This window comes from Ranitomeya imitator, chromosome 1, assembly GCF_032444005.1.
Source record: "Ranitomeya imitator isolate aRanImi1 chromosome 1, aRanImi1.pri, whole genome shotgun sequence".
NCBI lineage: Eukaryota > Metazoa > Chordata > Amphibia > Anura > Dendrobatidae > Ranitomeya > Ranitomeya imitator.
In genome coordinates, this window is record NC_091282.1 from 524,636,688 (window position 1) to 524,651,196 (window position 14,509).

A 14,509-nucleotide genomic window follows, 5' to 3' on the forward strand; every position below is an offset into this window, starting at 1 on the left:
AACCGTATGAGGTGCACGGGTAGGTTCCCAAACCGTAATCAGCAAATAATACAAAACCCGGCACTCAACTTTGTGGTGTGAAGAAACGAAAGATTTATTATCCCAAATCAGAAAACGTTTCGGTCCCACAACTGGACCTTCATCAGTAACTGAAATAAGTATGTACATACAATACAGCATAATTAAAAACCATAATTGGGAAAACATAAATAAAACTGTGAACAAAAATAACCAAAGTATATACAACATATGCAACATCCTATGCATATGACTATGGCGAAAATGATGGTGGGTGGATACTAGTGGTATAAGAGAGTGACCTATGTCGTGGCACAGTGGTAGTACAGTGGTGGAGTTTTACATACCGTTTACTGGGACAATATATAGATTCAAGTGGCTATATGGCCTGCCTGGGAGGTGGAACATAAATCATAGTGAGAGGAAAAAAGGTTTAGCACTGCCACCTCCAAGATGGCGCCCGCACACCACCGTCCATGTGACCTGCTCTTCCTGGCAGGTCACTTCTGCCTAACTCCGCCCACTTCCTGGGCGGTTAAGCACCGCTCTCATGCTCACAGCTGACATCCTCCCAGTCTCTGCCACTATATAAACAGCCCCACGGCCCTCTCTCCTCACTTGCTATTCAGCGGTGGACGCCGCGATGACAGCACCCATATAGGTAATTACATGCTACACTCTTCAGCGTCTCTCCAGTATGTAACTCCATCAGGGACCGTCATAGATGTTCTATTTCTTCTAGGCTGTAACTTTTCTCTCTGGATATCCAATACTATATTGGTAGCTACCTCCGGGTAGGTGTCCATACACTCCTGCTTCTTTTGTCTTCTCGTTTATAGTACCTCAGTCCACTCTCTCACTAACACAAAGTTGAGTGCCGGGTTTTGTATTATTTGCTGATTACGGTTTGGGAACCTACCCGTGCACCTCATACGGTTGTGCACACGTGTTTCTAACTACGTTGTCTCCCCTTACGTGTGGCACACCTTTATGGCTATGACCTCCAATACTTTTTCATACAATAATGAAGAGTGTTCTTCTATTCTGGCACAGTCCACTCTCTCCTGTGACTTTCTGAAAATACCCCCACGTGAGACACGGGGACGTGACCTTGAACGAGCACTTAGGCACCAAGTCAACATAGAATTGCACTGCGCCACCCTCTCCGAGTACCTCCGTGTTAAGAGGATCCCCAGAGGGCTTCGAGTCCCCCTCCGTCCCACCCTGTTTAGTGACTGTTCTGATTATTGTCTGAGGTTTGAACAGATACTTAATAAATGTTCATTTGATCTGATAACACTCACCCTAGAACATCTTCACAAAGCAATTGATACCAACGCGGCCAAAATCAAAAGTATCGAAACTCAGCTATCTTCCACCGGTACAGCAGAGGAACTGAGCACCTTGAGGACCCATATCCAGGAGCGGGTTGATCTACATAAAAGGGATACTGAGAACCGCAAACGCAGCAAATTCTCTCGTGACACGATTGACTACGAGACTAATCAAGTATACCGATGGCACGACAACTCGACATCAAGACGCCAACCTGCACGCAACCAGAGATCCTCTACAGACTATTCCACCTCGGGCTCAGACCAAGAGAGGAACGCCCTCCCCTCTACTTCAAGCCTTTTTTTAGGACAACGACGCCGATTTCCAAAAAGAAAACCCGACGGAGCGCCTCCAAGAAGGGACACCACGGATCAAATGCGGATCACGAGATCCAAGGTACACAATCATTGGTGGTGAACATTTCTTCTAGATCCCTGGGGGTTGCAGAACTTGGGGTATTACAAAAGGGCTTGTCTTTCTGTCCCTCGTATCAGTGTAAAACATTTGATCTAGAGATGGACTTACAACGCTTTTTTCGTTTACTAAGACTTAAGACCCATTTTGCCTCTTCTCCAATCAACACCCCACCCCCCTGTACCAACCCTATGTCTATTGTGACATTAGGCCTACGGGACAAAAGTTCCTTCCGCCCACCTCAGGGCTCCCACGCTGTGGAGACATTTATTGGCTTCGTCCAAGAGTCGTTCCACACTATACGCGACGATATTGAAAAAGGTAGACTACACTATCCATCTAATCTCTCTGCTACGGAATATCAGGCATTAGTCACACTACAGAAAGACCCCAACCTCATCATAAAACCAGCAGACAAGGGTGGCGCGCTTGTCATAATGGACAAGGCACAATACATAGCGGAGATCCATCGCCAGCTTAATGATACCTCTATTTATGACCGACTCTCGAGAGATCCCTCTACAGAGATTAGGGGTAAAATTGATAGCATCATCACCAAATACTCACACCTAGGGATCATTGATCCTAAGACAAGTGATTTTCTGAGAAAGAAGAACCCCATCACACCGGTATTTTATACCTTACCAAAAATACACAAAAATCTGTCTAATCCCCCGGGCAGGCCAATTGTGGCCTCCACAGATTCAATCATTTCCCCACTATCACGATACCTGGAAAAAATCCTCACGCCTATTACTCAGAGATCAGCATCATTCATCTTGGACACTGGGGATTTTTTACAATGTATCAGGGATCTACATAGGGTACCTCCAAACACCCTCCTGGTAACTTTAGACGTTAAGGACTTGTACACGTCCATTCCGCATCTGAACGGCATTAATGCGGTACACCAGTCCCTCACCGCCGCAGGCCTTGATACGGACCAGATCAATCTTTGTATTGAATTACTGACAACGGTACTCTATAATAACTTTTTTCTCTTCCAGGATTCCTTTTACTTGCAGAGACGGGGGACCGCAATGGGCTCCAATGTAGCGCCCCCGTACGCTAACACGTACATGGCATTATTCGAGACGTCCGTCATCTACAAACATCCTTTGTTTATTCACTACGTTTCCGTGTGGAAACGATACATAGATGATGTTTTTTGCCTATGGGGGAGCTCATTGGAGTCCTTGCAGGAGTTCTTCCTTTTCCTCAATGATGCCTGGCCAGGCATCAAATTCACTATCAGTCATGACCAGAACGCCATTAACTTTCTAGACACTACGGTGCTCAAAGATTCAGCGGGCCTACTTACTACTGATCTATACTCTAAGCCAACGGACAGGAATAGCTTGCTACACTACCAGAGCTTCCACCCACCATCCACGAAACGCTCGATTCCTATATCACAATACCAACGGGTCAAACGCATAGTCCCGGATCCAATACTCTGTGAGGAACGTCTCCAGGGTATGACCACGAAATTTCTTAAGAGGGGTTATCCCTCGGCAATACTGGCACGGTCTAGGGACCCTCCACCCCAAATAGCAAGGAGGAACACAGAAAAACGCATTCCCTTCGTGCATGCATATCACCCCTTCTCCTTCATTCTTCACAAAACCATCATGAGACACTGGCATCTCCTTTCTACAGCCCACAATGACATACCAGAATTTAAGGAGCCCTTTTTACCATGCTTTAGGAGACCCCCCAACTTAAGGGACAATCTGGTCAAAGCTGACATTGGGCCTAAGGACCCACGTCGACAGATCTTCCTCTCACGACCAAAGACTGGCACCTTTCCGTGCCTTCATTGCGCACAGTGCAATAACATACAAAAGGGGAACACGTTCCAACACCCCAGATCTGGCAAAACATTTCATATCAAGAACTTCTTCACCTGCGACTCCACCTATGTAGTGTACCTTATCAAATGCCCGTGTGGCTTACTTTACATAGGGGAAACTACACAACCGGTCAGGGATAGGATTTCAAAACATAAATCCACCATCCGTTGTAGCAACCTACTCCTTCCCATCCCATACCACTTTCATACTCAAGGACACTCTGTTTCCCAATTAAAATACCAGGTCATTGACCATGTACCACCCCCAAGGCGGGGTGGTGATAGGATCACTTTGCTCAAAAAGAAGGAGGCTTTCTGGATCCATACTCTGGAAACCCTCTCTCCGAAAGGCTTGAATCGGGACTATGAGCTGATGGCGTTTATATGATGTATATCAATATTACCCTACTTTGTTACTAACTCGCTTTTCTCTGTTTTTTTAGAGTCGTCTATATTGAATTGTCGGCATAATGGATCACGAGCACAGTTCCACCCACTTGTCATCACTATGCTCAGGATACTCACGTCCCCCTGTTATAGCTATTATTGTTATGTGTTATCAACACCATCTCAGTACTGTTCTTGTCATCGGTCAAAACACTTCCACTACTGCTCTCTCCTCTGACGGCTGTCATTTTTCCATCCTTTCTACCATTGGCCTGCCGGTATGTTGGTGCATCTTGGTCCTTATACCTTTTTTCCAATCTGCTTCAGTTTATATATACCCTCTTTCTATGACGGTTACACATACCTCTCCTCTGCCATCTTTAACCTTACAACTGCACTACAACCTTCCCGTGGCCCCTGATGGGCATTATAGTATCCCTGTATTCGGGTACATGTACATGCGGTTAATTTACTCCTGCCTGGCGTTTGCTAATTAGCCTTCTTTCATTTTTAACAGGCTCATTTTCATTTATTTGCAGTATTTTTATTGCCGCACTTTCCTTTTTTTTTTTTTTTTCCACACAGCTTAATGCAGGCAGTTACAGGCATGCGCATTACAGTCTTTTTTCCGGGTAGTGTATAAATCGCTGCGCACATAGCCTCTCATACCCGATGTAAGCGTCTGGACATGCGAACTCCAGCCGCCCTTATAGCCCTATGTATCGCACACTGGCGGCTGTGGTCAGGCACAGTCTATCTACTTTTTAGCACTGCCACCTCCAAGATGGCGCCCGCACACCACCGTCCATGTGACCTGCTCTTCCTGGCAGGTCACTTCTGCCTAATTCCGCCCACTTCCTGGGCGGTTAAGCACCGCTCTCATGCTCACAGCTGACATCCTCCCAGTCTCTGCCACTATATAAACAGCCCCACGGCCCTCTCTCCTCACTTGCTATTCAGCGGTGGACGCCGCGATGACAGCACCCATATAGGTAATTACATGCTACACTCTTCAGCGTCTCTCCAGTATGTAACTCCATCAGGGTCCGCCATAGATGTTCTATTTCTTCTAGGCTGTAACTTTTCTCTCTGGATATCCAATACTATATTGGTAGCTACCTCCGGGTAGGTGTCCATACACTCCTGCTTCTTTTGTCTTCTCGTTTATAGTACCTCAGTCCACTCTCTCACTATGATTTATGTTCCACCTCCCAGGCAGGCCATATAGCCACTTGAATCTATATATTGTCCCAGTAAACGGTATGTAAAACTCCACCACTGTACTACCACTGTGCCACGACATAGGTCACTCTCTTATACCACTAGTATCCACCCACCATCATTTTCGCCATAGTCATATGCATAGGATGTTGCATATGTTGTATATACTTTGGTTATTTTTGTTCACAGTTTTATTTATGTTTTCCCAATTATGGTTTTTAATTATGCTGTATTGTATGTACATACTTATTTCAGTTACTGATGAAGGTCCAGTTGTGGGACCGAAACGTTTTCTGATTTGGGATAATAAATCTTTCGTTTCTTCACACCACAAAGTTGAGTGCCGGGTTTTGTATTATTTATTAATTAAGTAATGATATGTCTTGAACATCCTTGGCAGCCTGAATTCCCAAAACGTGTTCACGTATTCTAACCTTAAGTTGACGAGTGGTCAAACCTACGTATATCAGAGAGCACGGGCAAGTGGCATAATATACCACTGCCTTGGTGGAACATGTAATAGATTGGGAGATCTTAAATGTTTTTAGACCATCAGAGCTGACAAAAGTCTGAGCTCTACCTACATTGGGGCAGGCCACGCATTTACCGCAAGGCCGGCAACCACCCACTGGTTTGGAAGTAGAAAGAAAAGAGGGCTTCACCTCACTCGTATAGTAGCTTTTAACAAGTTGGTCCCCTAAGTTTCTAGACCTCCTAAAAGTCATACTTGGCGAGGTCCCGATATACTGAGAGATGATGGGATCTGCTAATAAAATAGGCCATGATTTCTCAAGAAAATGGCGTACCATATCACTTTGCCCATTGAATTGTGTGATATACCTCACCTGTTTACTAGTTGATCCCGGTTTAGAGGAATATAATGCTTGATGTCTTGTAGTGTTCTTCGCACGATTATATGCCTTTTTAATGGACCGACGGCTATATCCTCTCTCAACAAATCTTAATTTCAGGTCCATAGCCTGTTTTTCGAAATCCTCATCAGTAGAACAGATTCTGCGAAGGCGCAGAAACTGGCCTATGGGAACAGCTCGTATCATGGCTGGTGGATGTGATGAGGAGGCGTGTAAGAACGAATTGACAGCCGTGGTTTTACGATATAGGTCCGTCTGCAAGCAGTTGTCCTTCCCCTTAAAAACCAAGACATCTAAAAATGCTATACGATCACTACTGAACTGATAAGTTAAATGAATGTTGTAAGAATTCATATTTAAAGACAACATAAACTCATCAAGTGATTCGGACTCTAATCAGTTTTTTGTCTACTATTTTTTGAATATATTTTTTGTTATTATATATTTTTTATGTTACCTATCCTTCCTTCCCTTTGTATTTTATTTCTTTTCTTCCCTCTTGTTTTTTCTGCATGTATATGTATTTTTGGTGTGCGGACAATTCAGTACGCCTTGGACTATACGTACATATATATATACATATATATAATTTTTGTTCATTCTTTCACACTTGATGTGCTATTTGTTCTTTGTAACATACCTGTATCATGTATATACTTTAATTATATATGTATATATATGTTTATATAAATTTTTTTGCTCACTTAATTATTAATGTATTTTATTTAGCACATTTATTATTTTTTATTTTTTCATGATTTTTTCTCTCTTTTTTCTGTATTTATTTTTTATTTATTTTTTATTCCCATCTTTTCGGTGTGCAACACTGATCTAGTATATATACACATGCCTACACATATTTATACAACTTAGTGCTTTCCTTATTTCTACTATTACCTCCCCAGTATTATATATTTTTTACTTCATTACTTGTCATTAGTTATCCTCTGCATTCACGCATTTCCTATTTTCCTTATTTTTATTTCCGTATCTCATTTTCTTATTCATTCCCTCCCCTTTCATACACTCTCTTTTTTGTTCGTCTATTTGAGGTTCGCTGGGGCGGTGCGCCTGCGTGGTCTGTGTCCCGGGAGTTGTACATCTCGCGTCAGTGTTGCCATGACAATATTCTGTCCTCTGGCGTATGGCGCGGGTTATGTCTACTTCCGGTTCCTCCTGATGACGCATGCGCCGCTAGCGCTCCCGCCTCCTCTAATCGGCGTCTTATTTAAACCGCCCCGGTTCCACGGATACATTACCCCCTGACGAAGGACTTACGTCCGAAACACGTGTCGGGGTGTCCTGTATCTTGGCGTGGACGGACTGGTTCAGGTACTTATTGTCTTTTATAATTGGCGATTTCCAGCCTCTCTTTTCTCTGGCACACAGTTTTTTGATACCATACAAAGGAATCTAGTGTTCCCTTATTTAGGGATCTAGCGGTATTTTACCCTTATACGGGCAGACTCTATTAGTCTCTGTTTCTGAAGCACACAGTCTCTTGATACCGTACAAAGGAGTCAAGTGTTCCCTCATATAAGGTGTCCTATTAGTCTCTTTTTTTGAAGCACACAGTCTTTTGATACCGTACAAAGGAGTCTAGTGTTCCCTTATATATGGTGTCTAGCAGTATTTTACATTTATATGTGCAGACCCTATTAGCTTTTTTTCTCTAGCTGCACAAACTTCATGCCTTCCATTAGTGTTAGTTTTTAATATCTCCCTATTTTGGTTTGTCATTATCTCACATCACTTCCATTTTTTGTTACACCATATTCTTTTTATGTTTTACATATTATATTTTTAAGAGTGTATTTTCTTTTGAATATTTTTCACCGACACTTTTTTTGTACATTAGCAGATACTTTGCACTTTAATGTTAATAAAATCTGCATATTTTTGCATATATTTTTTCTTTTATGTGGTCCCTCTATGTAGGGGATATGATTATTATTTTATATGCACTATGCACTATGCACTTTTTTTGTATAGGGAACTAATACTTCTGGTCGGTATTCAGCTTATATATTTGTGCTATTTTTGAATTCCTTCCCTTGGTTCTCTGTGTGCCCTAACCTATTTCTGTCCTATTTTTACTAGTCCGTCCTCCAGTAAACATATAGATTTTTTATATTAATTTTAGTATTTTGTATATATATTGTTTGCTTCCAAGTACAGGCACTGTGTTGGTGCCATTGCCATATATATATTAATAAAGGCATTATTTTTTATACTTCCCTGTTGTCCTCATATTTTAGTATTTTCTGAATTATTGTTTATCCTGGGTCCTTGGTTTTGTTCGGATTGTTGTTACCATCTCTTTCTTGCGCACAGCACCTTTTATTCTGGTCACGCCCCCTACTGTCAGTTGCAAAGGTCGGTTCGGGTTGGAAAGCTTTCCCCCGGGCAACAATGGTGACGGCCCCGATAGTTCTGGAACCGGCGCAAGAGAGGTACCCCCGGTCCGGTCCATCTTCTTACAATAATGTCATGACCCACAATGATCGGATCATCGGACGGCACAACAAACACCAACAACGAGGATGGAAAAATGGGGAGGAAGGCCCTAACAATAGGGAATGAGGGATGGGGCACCTCCTAACTCAGCCTGTGTCTATCCCTAAGTTTCCCCTAATGCCCTATGCGGGTCCTTCCCCCATCACCATCACGTGCCTCGTCCCTAGCAGTCACCTCACTATACCCTGGTTAGTGCACTGACCGGCAAGGACGCTAGCCTCACCACTGCATATGGTGTAAACACAGGGGTATAGTGACAAGCACGAGACAGACAAAGACAGGGAATAAGGAAGATTAGCTTTCAAGCTTCTGCTGCAAGCACCACACTGCAGATGATTCAGAACCAGGACCTCAAGCAGCTGATACACACAGACACCAGAGACCGCCTATCAGGACTAAGGAAGTGGACCCTCTGGGTCACGGCTTCAGAGCCCCCGAGGACGAGTGAGCCAGATGATGCCACCCAACCAGATGATGCCACCCCCTGTACAGGGAGAGTTAGGGACAGGCCCAAGGAGGGTGAAGCCGCAACTGCCGGAGCCAAAGGGACGACTGAAGATAGAACACAGAGAGAAGAAGGAGGGAAGACAAAACTAGTGAAGTGACTAGAATGGCGGAGGCACTGGACAGATGGAGGCAGCAAAGACAAGGTACTGATCGGTAAGATGCTAGCACACGAAAGATGGAGACAATGGAGACTCAGGACTGGCAGGGTACGGCAGGAACACGAGACTAGAGGTTATGGCAGGAACTCAGGGCTGGCAGGACACGGCAGGAACACAGGACTGGCAAGGTATGGCAGGAACACAGAGCTGGCAGGAGACGGCAGGAACACAGGACTGGCAGGAGATGGCAGGAACACAGGACTGGAAGGTACGGCAGCAACACTGGACTGGCAAGACACGGCAGGAAAGCAGGACTGGCATGGTATGGCAGGAACACAGGACTGGCAGGAGATGGCAGGAACACAGGACTGGCAGGAGACGGCAGGAACACAGGACTGGAAGGTACGGCAGGAACACAGGACTGGCAGGACAAGGCAGGAACACAGGGCTGGCAAGGTACGGCAGGAACACAGGACTGGCAGGACGGCAAACAGAGACAGTCAGAGACACAGCAAAGATTCACAGATCTGAGCCCAGGAACCTAAGGAGATACTGGAGGTAAGCCAGCGAACACAATAGACGCAAAGGCGTCTGAGCAGGGCAGGCGCTGGGAAGAAGTACCTGACGGGCCCTGCCGCCATATTGGCGATGAAAGAAGCGCATCTGCGCAAGCGCGGACCGCAGAATGGACGAGCGCTGGAGAAGCAGGGAGACGGAGAGCTGGAGGGAGCATCGGGAGCGCGCCGGCCGGACAGGTAAGTATTAGGTAGCGGCGCAACACCGCCTATCTCATCGGCTGGTCTCAGCTGATGCATTAGGTGACTATTTAAAGGATGGTGGGAGTGGTGCTTACCAACCACATCAGCTGACCAGCAACACAGCATCTGCCAGCAAGGAAACTGACATTAGCCCTTGCTGGCCTTAAAGGAAAACAGCTGCATTTAAAATATAGTGAAACCAGAGCTGCCATGAATCCAAAAATGAATCATGAAAGTCTAGCTCTGCTACCTCTAGTTGGCAGTCTGAATGCTGGCATGATGCCAGCCAGCATAGATACTGAGCTTGCGCGAGCTAGCGTAGTTCAGTGACTCACAATGAAATGAAAAATTTGAGCTCCGTTAACCTCACTGACGTCATTATAAATAATAATAAAGTCCTTTATTATTTCAAATAAAGGACTTTATTCTGGCTGTTTTTTATTTATAATATGACTATGGGGTTAGTAATGGGGGCGTCTTATAGACGCCTCTCCATTACTAATCCCGAGACTTAATGTCAGCTGCCATTACAAAGTTGACATCAAACCCAATACTGTTACCCGACTTGACAACGCAAGGGCAAGTGAGAAGAGCAAAACTAATTGCTAGAATTTGTGCATCTAATGGATGCGCCTGTTTTGGGATGGCTGAGAGCTGCTATTTTTAGTTTGGGAGGGGGACAATATCCATGACCCCTTCCTTGGCTACTAATATTAGCCCGCAGCTGTCTGCCTAGCCTTTGCAGGTTATTAATTATAGGGGGACCCTACATTATTTTTTTGGGGGGTCCCCCATTTTAATAATTACTAAAGGCTAAGTATACAGTTGTGAGCTGATATTTAAGGAATCTGTCACCTAATTTTGTCCCTATGAACTGCGGCCACCGCCATCAGGGGCTTATCTACAGCATTCTGTAATGCTGAAGATAAGCCCCCGATGTAACCTGAAAGATAAGAAAAACAAGTTAGATTATACTCACCCTGTGGTGGTCCCGGCTCGGGTCCGATGGGCGTCGCAGGTCAGGGTCTGGCACCTCTTCATAAGATGTCGCCATCCTCCTTGCTTCTGTTGTGACTCCTGCACAGGCATACTTATTTGCCCTGTTGAGGGCAGCGTAAAGTGCTGCAGTACGTGGGTGCCAGGGCCTCTCTGACCTTTCCCGGTGCCTGCGCGCTGCAGTACTTTGCTGCCCTCAACAGAGCAGAGAATTATGCCTGTGCAGGAGCCGCGACAGCAGCAAGGAAGAGGATGACATCATATGAAGATGGGAGGTGCTGGACCTGGACCTGGACCTGGACCTGCGATGCTCATCGGGATCGGACCCGGACCGCACTGGACCGCCCCTGGGTGAGTATAATCTTACTTGTTTTTCTTTTCTTTCAGGTTTCATCGGGGGCTTATCTACAGCATTACAGAATGCTGTAGATAAGCCCATGATGGCAGTGGCAGCAGTTTATAGGGCCAAAATTAGGTGACAGATTCCATTTGATAGCCTAGGAAGCTCATGGGTATTACTTCCTTCCCAGGCTATTAACATCAGCACCCAGTTGTCCTTTCCCACTGCTTGTTAATAAAATTTCGGGGGACCCCATGCCAATTTTTTCAGAAATGTATTTATCACTAAAATACTTGCACAGTAAGCTACACATGCATTGTACTAATTATATATATCACTCACATATTTTTATCCATCTATATATGCATTGAAGACTATTTAATTTGCAAACTGTGTGTAAATGACTTAGAGAATTACTCTATGTAAAAGCTAATGTTAAAACCGCGTTACATACGGACTGCATTCACATGTCATTTGGATGTTAGGTGATAAAAATCGCATTGTACTTGCATGAAAATCGCAGGCCACTTTCATTGCACTCGTCCAACTTTTTTGGATCAACATCAAACTGAATTTTTAAGTGTGAATCTAGCCTTAGGCCAGCCTCACACTTCCAGATAATTCCGGTACCGGAAAAAATGGTACCGGAATTATCCGTGTCCGTGTGCCGGTGCGTTTCTGTGGCACATCCGTGTGGCACACGGGCGGCACACGTGTGCCGCCCGTGTGCCCCTGGGTACCACACGCACCGTGCAGGAGACAGCACTAAAGTTTAGCGCTGTCCCCTGCATCTGGTGCTGAAGCCGCAATTCATATCTTCCCTGCAGCAGCGTTTGCTGTAGAGAAGATATGAATAATTGTGTTTAAAATAAAGCTCCATGTGCCCACCCCCCTCCCGCCCTCTGTACGCTCCCCCCCCCCGCTGTTATTTAAATACTCACCCGGCTCCCTTGCTGGCTGGCGCTGCTTCCTGTTCTGGCCGCACCTTCTACTGTATGAGCGGTCACGTGGGGCCGCTCATTTACAGTAATGAATATGTGGCTCCACCCCTATGGGAGGTGGAGCCGCATATTCATGATTGTAATGTTCGGCCCCACGTGACCGCTCATACAGTAGAAGGTGCGGCCAGGACAGGAAGCAGCGCCAGCCAGCGAGGGAGCCGGATGAGTATTTTAAGAACAGCGGGGGGGCACACAGGGGGTGGGAGGGGGGTGGGAACATGGATCTTTATTTTAAGCACGATTATTCATATCTTCTCTACAGCAAACGCTGTGCAGCGCTTACTGTAGCGCTGTCTCCTGCACGGCACACGGACTGCACACGGACAACATCCGTGTGCGGTACGTGTTTTACACGGACCCATTGACTTTAATGGGTCCGTGTAATCCATGCGCTCCCACGAATACTGACATGTTTCCGTGTTTGGCACAAGGAGACACGGTCCGCAAAAAATCAATGACATCTGCACAGATGCATTGATTTCACTGTGTCTACGTGTGTCAGTGGCTCCGGTACGTGAGGAAACTGTCACCTCACGTACCGGAGCCACTGACATGTGAAACTGGCCTTACACAGTGCTCAGCAGAGAACAGTGTATATGTAATGTGTAAGTCCTACAGATGTTTCACCAAGTTACTTCCATAGTATTCTGAAGCATGTTTTTGTTTGTTGTATTGTCACATCTATCACTTTTTTTGTTGGGAGTAAGTTTATATATATATAAAAAAAAAATTCTTAACATGCATGTATGGTGCTCCTTTCCTATAGTACCCTGAGGATAGGGAATATAAAAGCAACAGCACCACGTAGGATCTAAGTGCAATATTAAAAATATTACAAATAAAAGTGCAAAACTGATGCACTCATCAAATTGAGGTTGAAGGAACAGCATGTTGGCCCTGGGGGAATTTCCCAACCAAGGTCCTAGTTGCTCGGTCTGCAGCACGGCTCCTGGTCAACGAGGCGATCCTCAATTGTCCGTAGGTGAAAGTGAAAAGAAGTTGAAATCCAGTCTGGTGCCGGCACTCCCGAAAATGGTAACTAGTGTTCAGCCACCTCCCTAGTGTTCGGGTTCGGTTTGTCGAACAGGGACGTGTTCGACGAAATGTTCGTCGAACACCGTCGAACCCCATTGAAACCAATGGCAGGCATACACAAACACATACAAACATATGGAAAACACATATAAAAACACCTTAAATGGTGTGCAAAAGCTGACAAACTGCTCAGAAGACACAACAAACACATGGAAAAGTCACAATTACATATAGTCATGTGAAAAGAAAAGAAGTGGAGGAGTAAAAGGAGAAGGAGACGCAGATATAGGCATGTCATGCCCTTCTAAAATCAAGAAAGGCTGGAGTAAAAATCTAAACTCACTCTACCAACACCCAGACATCTTGACAAAAAAAAAAAAATCTTTAGGTAGAATGGCGGCGGGTCCATTCAGAACACTTTCCTTAGAAGACGTAGTGGTACCCCCATTGGGAGTTGTGCAAAAAAATGAACCCAATACATTCAGACTAATCCACCATTTGTCATATCTAAGGGGCAGGTCAGTAAACGACAACATCGACGCGGAACCAAGTACAGTGCCCATGGGGTGCTCCATATCCTGCTCACTATTTGAGGCGTTTAGTTGCTTCCTCGAATGTGTCGTCATGGACGTTTGTAACGCGGCACATATTATCCATTACCTCGACAACTTCTTATGCCTGGGCCCAAAAGATTCGCCACAGTGTGAAAACACGTGGTAGTCCACCTGTGAGAAGGAGAGAGCTGGAGGGAGAGTGGACACCCCAGAGCCGAGGGGTTAGATTGAGAAAGAAAGAAGGCGGTGTAGCTTGTTTCATGGGTGGGGTACTCTGCTGAGTAGTAGAAATTGCTACAAGGCCCAAAAGGATTTCCTGGGCTAAATGCCGTGGAAATAGTACTTAGGTAAACAGGCAGTATAGCTTGCTTCATGGGTGGGGTACGCTGCTGAGTAGTAGAAATTGCTACAAGGCCCAAAAGGATTTCCTGGGCTAAATGCCGTGGAAATAGTACTTAGGTAAACAGGCAGTATAGCTTGCTTCATGGGTGGGGTACGCTGCTGAGTAGTAGAAATTGCTACAAGACCCAAAAGGATTTCCTGGGCTAAATGCCGTGGAAATAGTACTTAGGTAAACAGGCAGTATAGCTTGCTTCATGGGTGG

The 14,509-nt window shown here is 45.2% G+C and overlaps 1 protein-coding gene across 1 annotated transcript; it reads left to right on the forward strand.

The window, feature by feature from the left end:
• The first annotated feature begins 893 nt into the window (after positions 1 to 893).
• On the forward strand, positions 894 to 4,580 carry LOC138677102 (uncharacterized). Its single transcript, XM_069766990.1, has 2 exons — positions 894 to 1,749; positions 4,063 to 4,580. Exons 1-2 carry the CDS (start codon positions 1,009 to 1,011, stop codon positions 4,075 to 4,077), a joined length of 756 nt encoding a protein of 251 aa, XP_069623091.1. The 5' UTR covers positions 894 to 1,008; the 3' UTR covers positions 4,078 to 4,580.
• Positions 4,581 to 14,509: the final 9,929 nt, after the last annotated feature.

Coding starts and splice junctions, on each gene's coding strand:
- LOC138677102 (XM_069766990.1), top strand. CDS start 1,009: ATGGCTATGACCTCCAATACTTTTTCATACAATAATGAAGAGTGTTCT.